Source organism: Physcomitrium patens, chromosome 26 (genome assembly GCF_059467195.1).
Source record: "Physcomitrium patens ecotype Gransden chromosome 26, ASM5946719v1, whole genome shotgun sequence".
NCBI lineage: Eukaryota > Viridiplantae > Streptophyta > Bryopsida > Funariales > Funariaceae > Physcomitrium > Physcomitrium patens.
The window spans coordinates 1,507,650-1,526,524 of record NC_143435.1 but is presented as its reverse complement, the minus strand read 5'-3'; the positions used below and the strand labels follow the sequence as shown (position 1 = coordinate 1,526,524).

At 40.0% G+C, this 18,875-nt stretch overlaps 4 protein-coding genes across 4 annotated transcripts; 2 read left to right on the top strand and 2 right to left on the bottom strand.

Moving 5' to 3' along the window:
• Window positions 1-3,265: 3,265 nt before the first annotated feature.
• LOC112278000 (large ribosomal subunit protein eL8y) lies at window positions 3,266-5,086 on the bottom strand. Its single transcript, XM_024510946.3, has 6 exons — window positions 5,030-5,086; window positions 4,763-4,819; window positions 4,417-4,624; window positions 4,121-4,290; window positions 3,832-3,960; window positions 3,266-3,662 (listed from the first exon to the last, which is right to left on the bottom strand). The coding sequence occupies exons 1-6, from the start codon at window positions 5,030-5,032 to the stop codon at window positions 3,438-3,440; spliced, it is 792 nt and encodes a 263-aa protein (XP_024366714.1). The 5' UTR covers window positions 5,033-5,086; the 3' UTR covers window positions 3,266-3,437.
• Window positions 5,087-5,725: 639 nt separating this feature from the next.
• Window positions 5,726-8,396, bottom strand: LOC141044964 (large ribosomal subunit protein eL8z-like). The gene is made up of 4 exons (XM_073531472.2): window positions 8,328-8,396; window positions 8,068-8,131; window positions 7,119-7,970; window positions 5,726-6,573 (listed from the first exon to the last, which is right to left on the bottom strand). The coding sequence occupies exons 1-3, from the start codon at window positions 8,379-8,381 to the stop codon at window positions 7,756-7,758; spliced, it is 333 nt and encodes a 110-aa protein (XP_073387573.1). The 5' UTR covers window positions 8,382-8,396; the 3' UTR covers window positions 5,726-6,573; window positions 7,119-7,755.
• A 99-nt stretch (window positions 8,397-8,495) lies between these two features.
• Window positions 8,496-13,011, top strand: LOC112277999 (uncharacterized). Its single transcript, XM_024510945.3, has 13 exons — window positions 8,496-9,123; window positions 9,272-9,417; window positions 9,657-9,773; window positions 9,882-9,996; window positions 10,153-10,290; window positions 10,405-10,500; window positions 10,758-10,871; window positions 11,088-11,156; window positions 11,371-11,441; window positions 11,705-11,798; window positions 12,035-12,163; window positions 12,371-12,460; window positions 12,660-13,011. The coding sequence occupies exons 1-13, from the start codon at window positions 8,629-8,631 to the stop codon at window positions 12,750-12,752; spliced, it is 1,767 nt and encodes a 588-aa protein (XP_024366713.1). The 5' UTR covers window positions 8,496-8,628; the 3' UTR covers window positions 12,753-13,011.
• An 823-nt stretch (window positions 13,012-13,834) lies between these two features.
• On the top strand, window positions 13,835-15,935 carry LOC112278001 (large ribosomal subunit protein eL8y). The gene is made up of 7 exons (XM_024510947.3): window positions 13,835-13,893; window positions 14,137-14,193; window positions 14,324-14,531; window positions 14,656-14,825; window positions 14,987-15,115; window positions 15,253-15,345; window positions 15,563-15,935. The coding sequence occupies exons 1-7, from the start codon at window positions 13,891-13,893 to the stop codon at window positions 15,692-15,694; spliced, it is 792 nt and encodes a 263-aa protein (XP_024366715.1). The 5' UTR covers window positions 13,835-13,890; the 3' UTR covers window positions 15,695-15,935.
• The last annotated feature ends 2,940 nt before the right edge of the window (window positions 15,936-18,875 follow it).

Genomic DNA, 18,875 nt, shown 5'->3' with positions numbered 1-18,875 from the left:
AAGCTGAAATACATAATATATGTAATTATCTGAAATAAAATTTCATAATGTAGAGACTTTAATCTTCATAAAATTAAACATAATAGAAACTATCTTTCTTTACATACAATATGTGAAACAAATTTATTTTCGGAATCATTTTTGAACTTAATTAATTGCCCATAAAATCTACTACAAGATTGGTATTTTGATACAATAGTTTAATGATATTCATTACATCATTAATGATACCATTAAAAAAATAAGATTACTTATAACATGTTATCTTTTTTTTAATATATATATATATATATATATATATAACAAAGAACTGAATTTCACAAATTAAAAAAAATAACTATATTAAAAATGGGGCAAATTTGTGAAATCCATACTTAAGACGGGAGGTAGGAATGAGGTAAAGAACATGAATAGGGTACAGAATGGATAAGGAGGTGGGTGTGGCTTTAACAACCCCCTTTATATATATCTCTTATGTAAAATAAATATACATTGGATAAAATAGAAGAAACAAAAAGTCTCTCTGATTCACTACATCCCTCATTGTTTTCATCAAAAGAATAGAAAGGATTCCTTACCTGTAGAAAAAGGTGATATTATCTTACCAGGATTTGGTACTTCCCTACAGAAAATGCAGTTTTTTGATAAAAATAATGTGCAAATTGTAGGCGTGACTTGCCAATGGGTTTGTATCTATTTTATCTTGGCATGTTCAACAAGAAGAACTTTGAATGTGAAGCATGTTTGACATCTTTAGCTAAAAATTGCTCACTTCTTTTTGTCCTCCCATTGTATGCATGGTATGCATGGTGACCATCATTTAAGCTTACCACATAATCAGAATATGTTTTTTTTGCTAGGAATACACTTTGAAAAGGTGCCTTTGCTTGATGAAGTTCCAATTCTTAAAAGCACCCAAGTTCAACGATTTAAAGAAGAAATAGTCAGCATGAAATCTATCGTTGAATCTTCTTTATATAATTCTCTGCAAAACCTTGCCTTGAAGTTGCCTCAAAACTTTTTTGGTAACATTTTCAACCAAGACACATTCTTTATAGACAATGAGTAGCATAGTGTAGGAGAGATACCTTTCTTATAAAGGTGTGAGCTAAGTAGCCCAAATCAAAGACAAGCTTATTTCATAGACCAGATTCATGAAGTCTTGCATGTCATATATTAGGTAGTCAAAATTTTCAAGACCTCTGAAAATTGAGTAAGTAAGAGAAAAAAACATAACAAAACAAAACAAACAAACAAAAATATTGTGTAAACCATCCAAGAAATTTAGTGGATTGCAAATTGGTCTATCACATTGGTACTCATTCCTTTGAAAAGTTATAGTCCACATTAGAACAAAGATGGGACATTGAACATGCTCAATGCTGGAAGCTGATAAAGTGGAGTCAGTTAAAATTAACTCTCTGATAGTGTCGCTTCCACAGGAAATAGGTCCTTTTAGTAGGTAATTTGATTCACTTGACAATCATTCAGTGTTATATGAATTCATTCCTTATTGGTATTAATATCTCCAACTCTAAGATGCTCTCAACATGTATATTGACTATTTTTTCCCATAAGTTCTAAATGGTAGTTACAAAATTTGCAGGAAAAAAATCTCCCTCCTGCCTCTCCACCTGACCCATTGGACTGCTGATCTACAGACTTGCAAGCTTCAAAGAAACTTTTATTTGGGTTTTGTTCACAGATGTCGACAGATTTACCCTGTAGGATTACTCACAAAAACTCACCATTTTTGTGGCAACAACACTGGTTTCCACTAGTATGAATATATATATATATATATATATATGTGTGTGTGTGTGTGTGTGTGTCTATGTGCGGTATTTTTTCTAGATTTATGTTATAAATGCACCATATCAAATTACTATAAAAACAATTGTACTGTATTGAGAAAATTTGAAATATATATTTTTAACTGATACACTTTTCAGTTAATTAATACATTGGATTTGAAAAATCGTATAGAGGCATTGATGCCTCTGAAATATCCAGAAGACAACACTCTTAGAAATCATTGCATCCTACAATCACAATAAGGAGCTAGAGCATTTAACACTGAAAGTGCTCAAAGCATTTCGCTTCTTTACTTGGATTATTTCCATAGTTTACATTTGACTATTTATGATTTTTTAAACTTTGTTTTTTATTTTAATTACATTTTTTTCAGAAAGGATTTCAATTAAGTTACATTAAACTTCAGTTATTTTCAAAATATTTGTGAATTTTAAATTTATAAGAATTAAAAGCAACCAAGGGACAATATATAACCTGAATGATAGCACCCACTTGGATCTACATTTCTTTTGTATTAAGATAAATAAAATAAAAAAATATATATACATAATTTTTTTATTCTTTAGCAGAACATTGTACAGTCCAAACTTTCATTTTTTTTTCTTGATGTTCCAAACCAAAAACAATTTTTCATGTTAAAGCATTACTTGAAGTGAATATAATTCAATGAACTTCCTGTGCAAATTTAGTTACAGGCAGATTTTACCAATATCGGTTTACTTTCTGACTAGTAACATGCAGTAATATCTAACATGCCTGCATGGAAACAATAACTATCCATTCTTCCACGTCCACTTGCTTGGGGTTTGTCGAGCCTTGGTAGCTTTGGAAGCAACGCAGATGTAGACCATTGTCTTTAAACATTAGCTTTAAAACAACGATGTTGGGTCCATCGTTCAAGACCTGGAATGCTTTCATTGAAGAATGTCATGAGTGTGATTCTGCCTGCTAATAGGTGCTCTGTACACACATGCACCACTAGATTAACGTGGCATACTGCTGTGTTCACTGGAGTTCAGTAATTATCAAAGAGATCATGTTTGGCAGATTGCAGGTACTTTTACGTCGTCGAACACTGTTTACAGCTCACCATTTACAGATGAATCCAGGATGCGCTTTTCAGTCACCGAGTATCTATGCAAGGAGTTCAGGAAAAGCGATTATGCAGGAATTAGCAAATTCTTTAAGATCAGTTCGGTATATTCAGAAGATCTTCGGTGGGCTGGTAATCCAATCATCCTGGCTTAAATTGACAAAGCAGAGGACTAGAAAATGTGAAGCATCAAATCTTAGAATACACAGCTAAAGCCGGACTACACTCACAAAGCATTAAAAATATCAATCATTCTTAGGATGCTCTTTTCAGAACAACCTCGCGTACTTATCTCGGTTCTCTGGGTTAGCGAGGTATGAAAAGCAAAGGATCACAGCAATGACAAGAGCTCAAAAATGTGCAAAAGAGCAGAACATCGTCATCGTATCCAAACGGAGGATAGACCTGAACAAAGTCAGATTCCCAGAAAGAATGACGTGCTCTGGATTTACTTGATGTAATAAGAGACCAGATCTCAGGAGGACTTTCATTTTCCTTGTTTAAAGATGAATAATGAACCCAGTAAAACCTAGGCCGCTCTCTGGGCTGCTTCCTTGGCAAGAACTCGTTCTCTGATCTTCGTCTTAGCCTGGGACTTGACACCCATGATGCCTCCGCCCCAATGCCTCCTATGCTCGTCATACTTCTCATTGAAGTTAGCCTTGACAGCCTCCACAATCTTGGCAAACTCATGTTTATCCTCATTTTTGACCGAAGTCAAGCACAGCGCTGTTGCAGTCTTGGCGTGCACAATCTGTCCAGACACAATTCCCTCTAATTAATATAAGTGTTTAACAAAAAGGTTCTTACCTTCGCAAAATACCGTCTTAATCCTACTATTCTAATCCACTAAAAAACAAAACTTTTAAAAAAAGCATTTAAAACAAAATAGAGTAGAGTAGAATAAATTGACAAAACTTCACCTGTCCCAAGCGTGATTTTCCCTTCACAATACAATAAGGAACTCCCATCTTGCGGCACAGCGCCGGTAGCCACACTACCAATTCAATAGGGTCAACATCGTGGGCGATGACCACAAGTTGAGCCTTTACCTGGATCATTTCAACCCCATAATATACAATGAGAAGTGCATCCAATCCGGTAATGAAAGACTTAAAAACATCATCTGAAGTAGTGTCACGAAACGTATTCTTAACATAAAACATTGCAGTTAAGCTGTCATCCAGTCTGTAGCAATTAATTCTGTCATACCTGCTCGATGAGGTACGTGATGTGGTTGATTCCATATTTCACAACCACAGGCTTCTTAGACTCCACAGTCTTGCCCTCAGCCTCAGCTTTCGCCTTGTTCATGAGACGCTCCTTCTTGGCAGCCTTATCCTCAGGCCGGTACTTCAATAGGAGCTTAAACAGGCTGGTAGCTAAATATGTTCCGAAAATTAGAATGTTGATAGGATATCATATTTATCTAGTACTGCGAGGGGGAGGAATAATCCAATAATCGAAGAGGTCAAATGCCAGGCATCCATTCCAAAAACCTAACTTACCGAGATTCTTGTCCAAGGTCTTTGTGAACTGGTTCAAAGCAGGAGGGACCTTCAACCGCTGGTTGAGCACACGTCGCTGGCGCTGAATGCGCACGTACTTGGGCCATTTTACGAACCTGTGAAGATCTCGCTTGGGCGGGAGAGCCCCTCCAATACCGAACTGCTTGGGTCTCTTCTCAAACAGAGGATTTACCGTCTTCACTGGAGCCTACTCACATCACGAAAATCACCCAAATTCATATCAATGAAACGCAACATATCACACCACGTCATAAACCACAACGAATAATGAACCCAGATTGTCAAACCTCCACTACCCTAGGCACAAAATCGGTCGGTCGCTCACCTGCTTCTTCTGCACGGGGGCTGCCACCGGAGTCTTGAGGGTACCCCTTTTGGGAGCCTGCGCGTCAGACAAAAACCAATTTTATCAGTAATGTACTACTAGTGCAACACTTATCCAATTCCATACCCTCCAGCCTTAAACCCTAAACTTGTTGAGCACAGCTGCCGCCCTTTCACCAAATCTCATGAACACACGCCGCAGTGTACATGATGAAGAAGAAAGTTGATGGAAACATGTGAATGTATGAAGGGGAATGGACCATAGTACCATTGTGGAAGTCGAGAGGGGAGCAAAGCTGGAAACGAGCTGTGGCGATGGGCCTGCACAGCGAAAGAGAACGACGAAGTCGCCGATGCAAGAGTAATGAAGAGGCAGTTCCCATGCATTCCCCAGACCTAAACCTGGGTAAGTTCGGTAAGTTCCGAACCTATGGGTTTGGAATCCGAACCAACCCTATGACTCAGGTTACATCCACAGGAGTCACAGAGCATTGCGAAGGCTGTCTGACCCGTTTGGGAGTTTATCGGCGATGGACATTTGTGTGCACAATCGGGAATCGCCTACGAGATTCATGGTTCAATGTAAGTAGTATGTTGCCGGACAGTAACTAGTCGCTGGTGATTTCATCGTTAGAACAACATGCTATGCGCGGTGGTGTGTTTAGTGCCGAGAATACAACGTTGAGAAGTGGCCTGAGTTCCTGCTTATCGAAGAATTCATGACCCACAACCAATCCATTGAGGGTATAGCGGACCAGTGAAAAGAGGAGTGAGATATGAAGAGGAGCAATATTTTATAAGAAGTTTTGGACAATTGGCAGGATTTAAGAACACCTCCGTAGCAGGGATCAGATGTGTCTCTCTAGGCTGTCGAAAACCGCTGAGTAAGGCTGTTAACCACGAGCCAGACTACATGTCAAGCCATGAAGCCAATTAGCAGACACTAAGTTTTCAACAATGTGGATTGGAGAATCTTTGCCCAGTTGCTTATCTTGAAATGTATTGATAAAAATTTCACATGTGGGGAATCCTACAGAACAAGATTGGAATTTGACTAATTTACAGAGCGCCATGTCTGCAATAATCAATCACATTCTTGGCTATAATTTCGTCCATGTAGATATACGATTCGTAGGACATTGATTGAACTGAATGACAGAACTCTATCATCACTTTCCTGGGTATCCCTATCGTCAAGTTTACATCAGGAAGGCAGAATTCCTACTGAGGTCCAAATATGCTGGAAAACAATATAAGGAAAATTCTAGGTAGAACTGGGTGCTTACTGCTACAATGCTCCTAATTCCCTTGCAGGTGGAAAAATCTTGTATCGTGTCTCTGGGTTAGCAGCAGGGATCGCGTGAAACAATGACTGGTAACATGGGCAGGCAATTGTTAATAATCATACACTGCTTTTCAGCATTAAGGTGCCATTGCTCGAAAACCTCCAAGTCATAATGGACATCATCTGTGCCCGTGCGGCTGCTCTGTTAATAGAGGTATTGAGTGATGAATATAGGCAGATGCATGAAGGAGCCCTGCTAGGTGAGGGACTCACTCTCCTTGAGGTTCCAGATGAACTCCCCTTCCAGCGTGTACCGCATCTCATCTTCCAAGGTATGCACATGAAGGGATGCTTCTTAGCTATGGTAGACGGCCATCTCAAAGAGGGAGTAGGGAGGTTCAGTATTGTTTACGGTGATTGTTCTACTTGGCAAGAATTCGGTCTCTGGTCTTGGATCGGTACTTGACACCCATGATACCACGGCCCTATTGTTTTGTATATACATCGAGTTTCTCGTTGAGGTTGCCCTGCACAGGGTCAAAGACACAGTTGTAGGTGCTCTCTATGTAGATGATTAAACAATATGATTCTGGCTTTTTATTCAATGCATTGGCACGATGGTTCTTTCTTCGCGAAAGCTTAAAAGTAGGAATTTCAAGGGTCATTATACATGGCTGCTGCGAAAAATCTTTGTATGAACAGAGACAGGAAGGGTTCCAATCTTCAGTCTGTTCTTCAATATTAATCATGAGAATAGCCCGGCAAAACTCTTTTCATAGCCGGGAAATTCTTGTTTACAAGTCTATCTATTGGAGGCTTGCTACGTTTTACAATATGACAACTTTTCCGAGTATATATAGTAATATGAAATCCATATGGTATCAGTTACCATTATGCACCCAAAAACAAAGCCCAACATGATTCCAGGTTGACCCATTCCTTCTGCTCTATAAAACATACTAATCTCAATGTACGCCAATCCAGTTATACAGATTTCAATACGGGTTGTACCAAAAACTATCTACAGAACTCGTGCAAATCTCATGGAGGTTGAGGAACGAAGATCATATACCTTTGAAGCCTCGACTGTTTTGGCAAACTCATGCTTATCTTCAACTCTCACCGACGTTGAGCTAAAAGCTGTGGCGTTATTGACATGCACAATCTGCAAGCATGAACGTTGATTTTTTTGCATCTCTAGCCTAAAATGATGCATGCAAATAGTTCCCCATACACATCCACTCGCCCAACCAAGCTAGTTCCAGGGCAGAACATTACCTGTCTAAGGCGCGACCTGCCCTTCACGATATATTATGTCACTCCCATCTTGCGACGGAGAGCGGATAGCCCCACGACCAACTCAATAGGATCCACATTGTGGGCAATCACCACATATTTTGCCCTGACCTGAATTTACATAATCGAGCAAATATTGTGCTATTCGGAACATTTCTTTGAATTTGTATTCGGGAATCGATGGAATGTCTACATTGTCTCAACTTGGAAGTGTACCTCAAGCTCAAGAATCATGTGACGATATCTACTTGATCAGGTAAATGATGAGATTGATGACATATGTGACCACCACCCGCTTCTTAGACTTCAGGAACTTGCCTTCAGCCTCGGCTGCTGGCCTCTTTCAGAAAAAAAAAAAATCCTTCTTGGCAGGTTCCTCCTCCGTTCTATACTTCAATGACAGCTTGAACAAGCTAATGGCGAGGTTCTCGTCGACCATCGTAGTGGAACTGATTGAGGGCAGGTGGTCCCTTCAAGCGCTGGTTCAGCACACGTCGCAGGCGCTGAATGTACACGTAATTGGGCCACTTCATGAATTGAAGGATGTCTCGCTGGGGCGGGAGAGCCCGCCAAAACCAAATTACTGCAGACATTTCTCGGAAAGAGGACTGACAGTCTTTGTCGGAATCTAATCCACCGCACAAGCACCATCAATTCAAGGCTCATTCACAGTGACAAGAAACTCTACACATATAGCCCTAAATCCGAACGTTTGTATAGCTCACTCGCGTGTTTCTTCTGCACCACGAACGCTGCGGCCGGATTCTCGAGATTTCTCCTCTTCAGCGTCTGCAGTGCTCACGAACCAATACGTCAGCCCACAAACCAAAAGCCTTAAATCTTGCATTTTGAACGCTTAACGATCCGGAGTTCCAAATCGATAGCTGGAGAGCAACTGAATTCCATTCACATTTGCAAAAACTGATCCCAAAACGGCGACACAAGCCAAAATTAAACCCTGTAATTGAAGTACTGTGGCGAGAACCTCGGCAGCTGTGGTGCAGAGAAGGCAATCATGGACAAAGACTAAAGCATCCATAGATGGGAGACAAGTGCCAGACCTAAAAGCTACCAAGGTTCGGAAGCACCGAAGCTCAGGCTTGGATTTTTATTCGAGCATCGTGCAGATTCAAGCCACCTTTGCAGTTTGTGATTGAACTGCGATCAAGGAATTTGGCATCATATCCATAGCTTGAGCTTGAATTTAGAATTTTAGTAATTGTGCTTGAGGATTGAGAGGTGTTTATGTGAATTTCAAGCTGTAGATAAGGACCTGCTGGTAAGCTATGGCGTTGTGTGTCTCTGCTGTTACTGCTTCCTCGAGCTTCAGATTGTTAAATCACGTGGCGAGTGTTGAGTCATGCACGAGATTGAGTTCGTTTAACTGTGCAATTAGAGGGAGAAACGTGAGGGGTGGATGTGTTGTGAGATGTGTGAAAAGCAGCGAAGTAGCTGGAGGCAGGAGAAGTTATGATGAAGAGGAGTTCGTGGATATGAACCGAGGGTTGAGGGAGGAAGGAAACAGTGGGTATGAGGTCGTCAATGGAAGCGTGAATGGCGGCTCGGGTGCAGAATTGAGGGAAGGTGGGGAGGATTGTGAGCGTGAAGTCGTAGGAACTGGAGAAGGCTTTGAGGAAGGAGAAGGAGACGGGGAGGAGAATGACTACTGGGAGCGAAATGAGGTGGGCTCGAGCTCCGACACTACGGTAATCTTCCCGCAAGCCACTCAGAAAGTGGAGGAAGACCTGTTGAAGCGAATTCGATACCAGCACGGCAGAGAGGTTTGTTGATTGATTGAGCCCTCTTGCAATTTATGCACAATTCGACAAGTTGTAACTAATGCTCTTAGGTTAGTTTGCGTCAATTAAAACTGTCGAATAAGCAGTGTGCATCAATTGCGTTTGTAATTCTGCAACGGTTACTATGCAGGTCTTTGAAGAGAGAGCATATTTGGTAGGCATAGAGCGTAAGAATACTGGAGCGCGATCCGCATTCGGTATTTCCGAATCGTTGGAGGAGCTGGCGCAGTTGGCCGACACTGCAGGACTTACTGTTGTGGGAACCACTTATCAGAAGTATGTTGTCCTAGTTTATCCTTCGAAGCTAATTCTTGCTGTATTTGGCATAATTTCAATCAATTCGCAGATGAGGGTCGGATTTCATAGTCTTTGAGCTTGTGCAGATGCTGCTATGGGTAGAACATGGTAGGTGCATAGCATTCCGTCTACTTACAAGTAGCAATCACCTCTTCGACAGGCTTGAGAATCAGAGCTGTTGAAATTCCGCATACTCACAAGTAGCAATCCTTCAACAGGCTCGAGAATCCGAGCCCAAGAACTTACGTTGGGTCTGGAAAGGTGTCTCAAGTGGCGACAGCGGTGAAAGCACTTAAAGTGGAGTCGGTCATTTTTGATGATGAGCTATCGCCGGGGTGAGTGTGGCAGCTTCCTGTCATTTGTTGTTCCTACTCTCAAAGAGTTGCTACTGTCCGTTCCAATCATATCTGCTGAACTTGGGGATATCGAGTGGTTAATGACAGGCAGCTTCGAAACCTTGAGAAGGCATTTGGTGGTGACGTTCGGGTATGCGATAGAACTGCATTGATTCTCGACATTTTTAGTCAGCGAGCTGCAACACGTGAAGCCACATTGCAGGTTCAATGCACCACACATAGAATCTACTTTGTGAATGAGTCTCTTCAATGGCATTTGTCTTCCCCCTAGCTAGTAAAGAGCTTGTTTGAGTGGCGGCTGCATGTTTAGTACTCACAGAAAGATTATTCTCCTTTGCATTCGATGTCTTCGATGCAGGTAGATCTGGCCCAGCTTGAGTATCAGCTTCCCAGATTGACACGTATGTGGACCCATTTGGAGCGTCAAGCTGGAGGTTTAGTGAAGGGTATGGGAGAGAAGCAGATTGAAGTTGACAAGCGTATCCTTCGATCTCAGGTGGGTATTTCTTTAGACAAAACATTGGTATTCTAAAACTCATAACCCTCTCGCATGGTTATTAGGGGCATGTCTTTTCATTGTATTCTGATGAGTTTAGGGGGTTTTTCGCAGATTGCCCAGCTGAAGAAGCAGTTAGATACCGTGCGAGGTCACAGGCAACAATACCGTGATCGTAGAGCATCGGTTCCGATACCTGTTATCTCTTTGGTACCGCATCTGTATCACACCCCGATCATCCATTTGTCAGAGCCTTTTACGTGGCTATTGCTATCAAACATGAGGTTTATGATTGAATCAATCTAATATTCGATTCTAGAGGTCCATTTACCCTTGCACTTAGCGTTGTAGTTCAATATCTTTATAGAGTTTGAAATGGTTGACTCTGCCTGTCTAATGCAATTTCGGTGTTTTCTTGCGGGAACGCAAGTTCCCAAAGTTGACGCTTTTCTCGTCTTTATACACAGGTTGGGTACACAAACGCAGGAAAAAGTACTTTACTGAATAGGCTTAGTGGAGCTGGTGTCTTGGCAGAAGATCGCCTCTTCGCAACTTTGGATCCTACCACCCGGCGTGTGGAGGTACAGTTCTGATTCAAATTGGCTCTATCAGATAGTTTAGACCCCCGGGTTGTTGCACTTTGGGGCAATTGTTTGGCTATGAGTTGGAAGAAGTCTTTGCATATAGCTGCATACATGTGTACTTACCGTTCCAACGAGGCGAACGCTTTACATCTTTTTATTATGGTCTTGTTGGTCTTCCTACTTACCCTTACGTGTCGGTTTTTGGTTGGACAGCTGCCGAATGGGAAGGAGTGTCTTTTTACTGACACCGTGGGATTTATTCAAAAACTTCCTACACAGCTTGTATGTTCTATCGCCCCTTATTCAAATAGTTGAAAGAGGATATTATTTGTGAACTTCCTTTCCATTAGCAATGGCTTGCCTATTCATTAGTCTTGCCTATTTGAGGAATTTTACTGCAGAATGAACAGAATCAGGGCTTTTCTTAACAAGAGTTTTCGCGATTGTCATTAACTTTACGGTTATTTTAGCTTATGGTTTTTACTACTTGAAACAGGTAGCAGCTTTTAGGGCCACTCTCGAGGAGATTAGTGACTCTTCACTGTTGTTACATGTTATGGATATCAGGTAATCTTATTACTTTCTCATTTTCAATTTTTTTTTTAGCACTATTGCCCCTTGTCAAAATTCTCTTGCATTGCGGTTGATGATGAAAGGGGTGTGGGCAAGAAATAGGAGTAATTTGAAATTTTGGAAGAACATGTATGTCCTGCAGGTTACTCTGTAAGGCACGATATCAAACAGATATATTGGCTGATAACTTCTTGAAATTCCTTCCTGACCATTTGGATTTATGTTGAATCGTGGTTTTGTGTACTGGTGTGACCCAGTCATCCAATGGCAGACCAACAAAGAGAAGCAGTTGACAACGTTTTAGCTGACCTCGATGTTGGCCATATCCCTTATCTATGTGTTTGGAACAAGGTAATTGGTCTTTATGTTGCTCTTCCTTGTTTACTATGTATTCTCGAATTACGATGGAGTTTACAATCTCCCTCTTGTGTGTAGTTCAGTTTTATCTATCGTTAAAGTTTGGCAGGTTGCTTCTAGTCTGTTGTTGGAGTTTAGCTTATTTGAGAAGTCACATTTCTGGTCACTACCTGCGCAACCCTGCATCGTGTTGAAACAGCTGTTGTGTTTTATGGCTACTCGATCTGCAGTTTGATAAGGCAAAAGACCCTAAATTACTGAAACTTGAAGCTGCCAAGCGTGGAGATGTAGTGTGCATATCTGCTTTGACGGGCGAGGGCATGGAAGAGTTCTACGAGGCAGTTGAGAGCAGGCTCAAGGTAAATTGATAATAAAAAGCGTACAATTGTTGGGCGTATTTTGTAATATCATGATTTTGGTACTGGACAATGAGACTGTGACCTTAGATGAGGGTTTTCCAACAGCTGTCAGGGACGAGACTTAGTGGCGCATAGTTTAAGTCCATAGGGATTATGGTTTTCTCATGTTCAAAGTTTATCTTTCTTAATTTTGTGTCCAACTTGCAGGACCTGATGGTGCGTGTGGAGGCTGTAGTACCGTATGGGCAAGGGGAGCTTGTCAATCTTATCCATCGTTTGGGTATTGTAGAGCTTGAGGTCAGTAAGTCCTTTCGAAGTTATCATACTGGAGATCTCTCATGCATATGATGCTTGTGCTCTCTGTGCCTCAAGCAGTTACCAACTATAACTTAGAAAGACAGTGAGGGAAAGGGGGAAAGAAAAAGAAAAAGAAAATGAGCAAGGTCTTGATTTCTGACTATTGTAGACTTATGTGAGTGGCATTTTTGGAATACAGGAGTACACAGACAGAGGGACTCTTGTGAAGGCGCACGTTCCGTTGGCTTTGTCAATGCAGCTAATGCCTTTGCGCCAACAACCTATTGCGTAGGTAGCGGAAGGAATTGATCGGCAATCTGTGCCAGCTTTTCCTTCAAATTTGTCAAACTATGTACATTTCAAGTTGGAATCTTTACGCAGATCCTCCTATCACTGATCTATCACAGGTAGAAAGCATACGAGGATGTTGCTAAGTCAGCAGTGTTGAGATTCTTGTAAACAGCATCCACTGTCCGTGGGGCTTTTAAGTTACTGAGCACCCATGACTCTTAGCAAATTGTGGATAATCAAATTTTCAATTTATTGTTCTACTTTTGGGGGTTGTGAATAGGTGTTCATTTCATAATGTTTGCAGAATGAAAATACAAGAATCACGTACTTGTGATTTAGTATAATTCGGCTCTTCCTTAGGACTCATTTACTCGAAACAAAGCACTACCCACTTGCAAATAAAAAGAAATGAAAACGAAAGTAACGTTTACCAGCTACAAGATTCCTGCAACTAAAAGTAAGCATACAATGAACCAATTGCTTTTGCCACTAAGAGCTTCTGCAGGATATGTTGGCTCGCCAAAACCATTTGTCAACGTCGGAATCGGAGACAGTCGTGCACTCTTGGGCAGGCTCCTCCACACCCTCCAGGACATTGTCCAGCGAATTGTACTTCTCAGATGTTGGATCGATGATCACGTTCAGAAACTACTATTGTGAATAGGACCACGAATTCGGCCAACAAACTTTTGCCTGCAGAGTGAAATCGGGAAAGAGGTTTTCATAATGCAATTTTATTTGTTTTCCACTCACTGTCTCAGTCTCTGTAAACCAATTTCCCAGCAGAATTGAATTTTTCCGGAATGCAGTAGCATGTGTTGCTTGACAACAAGTACCCAACTGCAAAGCTTGAGCATTTCCATCTCTGAGGATTTTTAAAGATATAGGTAACAATCTTCAACATGCTGGTATCGAAAAGGGGCCTTGAAAGCGATGAAGCGAGGCGAACTTGCCGAAGTAACCAAGCCTGAAACCCTTCAGCCTCCAGCCATTTCCGAACCGCAGAAACTTTAGGTCTGGGGCAGGTTCGGGACGAGGAACTTCTTCACTGGGGCATTCTCCAGCCTAGTTCTCTCTTCAACTGCACAGGCCTCTCGCCTCAGCTCTGCGTTAGCCTCGATCCTCTTCAACTCTGCATCATGGTAGTGTAACCCTTTCTGCAGCCTTCTTGTTCTCGCCTACCTTCCCATCACTCTTTACTTGTCAGTTTACGCTTAAAATCTCGGCATACTAATCCTTGGTACCCTAAACCCTAACTCCTCTTGAAGTGGTTGATCCTTTCAAGTTCTATTCTGCGTGATATGTCTTGTTTGGAATTTTGCTGTTTTATTATAGTTTTGTGGGATTTTCTCTCCTTGATCAATTGTGCCCTGATTGGTGTCCAGGCTCCCAAGAGGGGTACCCTCAAGACTCCGGTCGCAGCCCCCGCGCTGAAGAAGCAGGTGCGATTTGAATTAGTAACTAATTTACGGTGTTGAAGGGTGATCATGTAGAAATATTCTTGGGTATAGTTCTGAATGTGGAATGATGTTTTTATCTTATGAATTGTGGTGTTTTTGGTAATGTGGCTAGGCTCCAGTGAAGACTGTGAATCCTCTGTTCGAGAAGAGGCCGAAGCAGTTCGGTATAGGAGGGGCCATACCGCCTAAGCGAGATCTTCACAGATTCGTGAAATGGCCCAAGTATGTGCGTATTCAGCGCCAGCGACGTGTGCTGAACCAGCGGTTGAAGGTCCCTCCCGCCTTGAACCAGTTCACGAAAACCCTGGATAAGAACCTCGGTAAGCTGCTATTTTAAGGATTGAAGACGTTTGCCTTCATGGTTTATTGAGCAACTTCCTCTCTGGCAAGTTGCAATGAAAATGACAACTAATGTACTTGCCATCTATTTTCTGTCCCATGCAGCCACCAGCTTGTTCAAGCTGTTGTTGAAGTATCGACCCGAAGACAGGGCCGCCAAGAAGGAACGCCTCCTGAACAAGGCCAAGGCTGAGGCTGAGGGTAAGACTCTGGAGTCTAAGAAGCCCATTGTTGTGAAATACGGAATCAACCACATCACATACCTTATTGAGCAGGTATGAGTTCATGGTTTGTAGCGGATGTATCTGTGCATCGTTGAGTTCTAGATTGTGAGAGAGGGTATGATTCACAAGGAGATGTTAGGTTCTATTGTATCTGGCGCTGCACTTTTTGACGACAGCTGTGCTCATCAAAATCTGGTGTCCAATTGCCTCAGAACAAGGCTCAGCTTGTGGTGATTGCCCACGACGTTGACCCAATTGAACTGGTGGTGTGGTTACCCGCGCTTTGCCGCAAGATGGGTGTGCCATACTGCATCGTGAAGGGCAAGTCGCGCCTGGGGCAGGTGAAGCATTACTCCCTCTAATCAACATTCTTTATATCTTCAATATGGATATTTTGACCCTCATGGCTTAGATGGGTTAAGATCGTACTCTGTGCAAGTAATTTTTTGATGAAGAGGAAGCGTTTGCTTTTGAACAGATAGTTCACGCGAAGACCGCTACAGCTTTGTGTTTGACCTCGGTGAAGAACGAGGACAAACACGAATTCTCCAAGATCATTGAAGCCGTGAAGGTACAGTATTCTAATCGCCTTATATGTGCATGCAAACAATAGGGTTTGTACATTTAAGTTGTCCGCAAGCCTTAATAATTTAATTTGATTGGAGCGGATTCTGGAGCTCGTGTTTTGATCTCACTTATTGAACGTGTTTTCTAGTTCATCATTGGATGATTCATGATTAACTTCAGAAACTGGTAGTGTCTCTAACTTATGTTGCATATGTATGCAGGCCAACTTCAATGAGAAGTACGATGAGCACAGGAGGCATTGGGGCGGTGGTATTATGGGCGTTAAGTCTCAGGCCAAAACTAAGATCAGAGAACGTGTTCTTGCTAAGGAGGCTGCCCAGAGAGCAAGTTAGGCATTTTGGTGTTTGGATTGTTCTGTTAATGAGGACCATGATGTTTTCTAGGGGTAGGGAGATTTGTTAACATACCAACTGGAACATGAGACTATCATTCATCCCATGCAATCTGTGATCTGATGTGCAAGGACCCAATGAATTGTTGCATAAAGCAGTTGGTGGGACAACTCCGAGCACCATGTTGACATATTGTGTGCCACGTCACCGGCCTAATTTACTCGATTTTAATTGTGGTACACATCCCGGCCTCGGTGACCACTAGTTGGATGATGCATAAAACATGGTTTGAAATAAGATCTTTGAAATCTGTGTACTGTATAACCTGGAAGCAATTTGAACTTTTGGAAAACCAATTTTACTCCAGTCCGAAAATAAGATAGCGCTCCTAAAAATTAACATTCTTGTGAATACAGTCAGAATCATCAAAATTTTGTTAATTCACACCAGCCTGCATATAAGGTTTGATGCTGTGATCTGACGCATACATGCTGTCAAGATATCAATGTTTCAAATAACATAAATTGGGCCAGTCAATCAATGGCTGAAAACCTTAAAACGGGGAATCTAATTATCGTAGAGAGTCAGAAGTGGTAGTAATAACCACACCAAAATACTATACTTAATTATATGTGTTCAATAAAACCAAGTCAGAAACATTATTTTTGAAATTAACTTGGGTGAATTTTTGTAAAATTTGCATTTATGTTGGGAATCTCTGTTGCAATAATTGTTGTGTGGTAATAAAAGTTTCATTGGTCAAGTTTTAGACAATTCTTTGTGAATAGGTGTTGACACTAAACTTCAAACAGACATAAACAGTATCAAAAACTTGACTAATTTTTGTTATTGAACTACTAAAAAGTTTTGTTCAAAGATATTCCAAATGAAGTTCATAAATTAAATTAGTTTGAACTAGCCTAGATAATTATGGAGTGATACTCAGATACAGCAAAACTTGTTATGAACTACTAAAAAGTTTCTTTAGTTTTGTTTATATATAAGGATGCAAAATTAAGGATATTTATCTTCATCATTTTTATTTTTATTTTTATTTTTTTATAATTTTACAATTTTATAATTTCATTTTAAAAATTGATATAGATATAAAAGTATAATGATAATTTGAAATTAAGAATCAATTTTTAAAACATATTATTTTACAACCATGAATATTACAAATGTCTAGAAGTCAAAACTTAAGCTATACAATATATATATATATATATATATATATAAGGAATGCAGATTGTACAATATATATTTTTTATTTGCTAAGAGGTTTTAAACCAAGAGTGCACATTGAAATGCCATGGTCAAAGTCACATCAATGTCCCCTGCTTCAAAATATAATAACACAAAACTTGGTTTTTGCAATTATGATACTGAAGAAGAAAAAAAAAAAAAAAAAAAAAAAAAAAAAGTTTCGATGTGCACTTTTGACAAATAATTTGACACAATTTCTTATATTTTTGTAAAAAATCACTTTTTGAGGTGGGTCTCATGCTAATTTTGGGAGACACGATAGTTTTTGCCATGTAGAAAAGCATGCATTCCACCTCATCTTTTCAGCTCATGTCCTGATTGATTTGTCTCAGAACAAACTTTTTTGATTGTTGTTATAGGATCAAAACTATTCACAAAGTTATTATCAACATAAACCTTGGCTTCCTTATAAATAATTAAATAAAAAACAAATATATATATATATATATATGTATATATATCCACTAATAAAAGTTGAAAATGACTTAGAATCCAGGAAGAAGTTGCAAAAAATCATACAACAAAGATTTTTCAGGCCAAGAACAAGTTTTATTGAATAAATAATTGGTTGTTTCTACTTGCTACCACTCTTGTATTTATTTATTTTTATGTCCAGCCTGAAGCAATCATTCACCACATTATGTTTTCATGCTCCATTTTCATCTAAATTGTTTTCCCACTCACTGGTGAGCACATCGGGTACTATTGACTGAATCACCCAAGGAATTGAATAGTTTTGAGGGAGTACAAAAAAAAGTTGAAGAACAAGCAGTTCAAGAAAATGACACTAATGAGTGATTCCACCATAGTAGTAAAAGGCAAAGTAGCAAAATATAATGTCTTCTATTTGATGACCATGTAAAAGGACAAAGAGAGGTTTTAGAAGAGGCCAATGCAATCAAAGAAGCAATAAATGACATGTTTAAGTTTTCAATGAGACTAAGCATTTTGTTGAAAAAGAATAAGATAAATTTAAGGAGCTCAATAGAGTAGAAGAAGAATTAGTTGGAACATTGTCTACTTTGGAGAAATTGACAGTTAATAAAGAACCACAAATTTTTACTTACAAGATGGCAGTTGAAGACAATTAAGTTGAAGGTCATCTTTAAGTTGATCCATTGTACCAATCAATGAAAAAGGCGTTGATGAAAAAAAGCTCCTTATAAGAAAGCTGATCAAGTTCTATTAGTATCTATGCAATGTTTGCTTTCTAAAGCAATACATAAACAGTCAAACCATGGATAACCATTAAAACTCATCATTCAGTAGTTTGCTAATACTATTGTAATAAAATGTGATTTAGAGTTGTATGAATTTGCTCTTGATTCTTTTTCTCCTTATACGTCAAAAAATGAGCATGAGCAAGTGAACATGCTAGACTTGAATGCAAGAGATATTAAAAGAGACATAGTGTATAGATTTGATTTTCTTGATTTTAGATTAATGAAAAGATACTATAGATTGAGTCTAGATGGGGTTTGATTCTTTAGGTGATTCAGTGAAGTTAGTCAATTATTGTAATCACATCGGGTACTATTTTGGAGCTAGAATGAGATACTTTAAGAAATCAACTAGAAGGAGAGAAGGCATTACAATAACAAAGTTCAGCAAGGAAATTGCACCATGAGAGACATGGCAGAGCAATCCTAGTTTGAGACTCAGATACAACACCTCCTAGGCCAATTAGATACTTTGCATGGGCAAATAGAAGCTTCTAAAATAAGGAGGTTGATATTTGATAGGCTGAAATTGAGCAAGCATGATATATACTTTGAGACCTTATGGCAAGAAGATGTATAACATTGATTCTTTAGCATGCAACAATACTTCCAATTATTTGGAGCAAACACCAACAAAAGAATTACATATGCCTCTAATTATTTGAGAGGTGCAATAGCCATTTGGTGGCAACATT

Bases quoted from the DNA above. Each gene is read 5' to 3' on its own strand.
- LOC112277999 (XM_024510945.3), top strand. From the start codon at position 8,629: ATGGCGTTGTGTGTCTCTGCTGTTACTGCTTCCTCGAGCTTCAGATTG. The intron at 10,501-10,757 runs GTACCGCATCTG...CTTTATACACAG, and splicing joins CGATACCTGTTATCTCTTTG to GTTGGGTACACAAACGCAGG. The intron at 11,442-11,704 runs GTAATCTTATTA...GGTGTGACCCAG, and splicing joins TTACATGTTATGGATATCAG to TCATCCAATGGCAGACCAAC.
- LOC112278001 (XM_024510947.3), top strand. The intron at 14,194-14,323 runs GTGCGATTTGAA...TAATGTGGCTAG, and splicing joins CCCCCGCGCTGAAGAAGCAG to GCTCCAGTGAAGACTGTGAA. The intron at 14,532-14,655 runs GTAAGCTGCTAT...TGTCCCATGCAG, and splicing joins AACCCTGGATAAGAACCTCG to CCACCAGCTTGTTCAAGCTG.
- LOC141044964 (XM_073531472.2), bottom strand. From the start codon at position 8,381: ATGGATGCTTTAGTCTTTGTCCATGATTGCCTTCTCTGCACCACAGCT. The intron at 8,132-8,327 runs GTTCTCGCCACA...TGAGCACTGCAG, and splicing joins TCTGCACCACAGCTGCCGAG to ACGCTGAAGAGGAGAAATCT. The intron at 7,971-8,067 runs GTGAGCTATACA...GCGGTGGATTAG, and splicing joins GGTGCAGAAGAAACACGCGA to ATTCCGACAAAGACTGTCAG.
- LOC112278000 (XM_024510946.3), bottom strand. The intron at 4,291-4,416 runs GTAAGTTAGGTT...GAACATATTTAG, and splicing joins GACCTTGGACAAGAATCTCG to CTACCAGCCTGTTTAAGCTC. The intron at 3,961-4,120 runs GTATGACAGAAT...GAAATGATCCAG, and splicing joins TCACGTACCTCATCGAGCAG to GTAAAGGCTCAACTTGTGGT.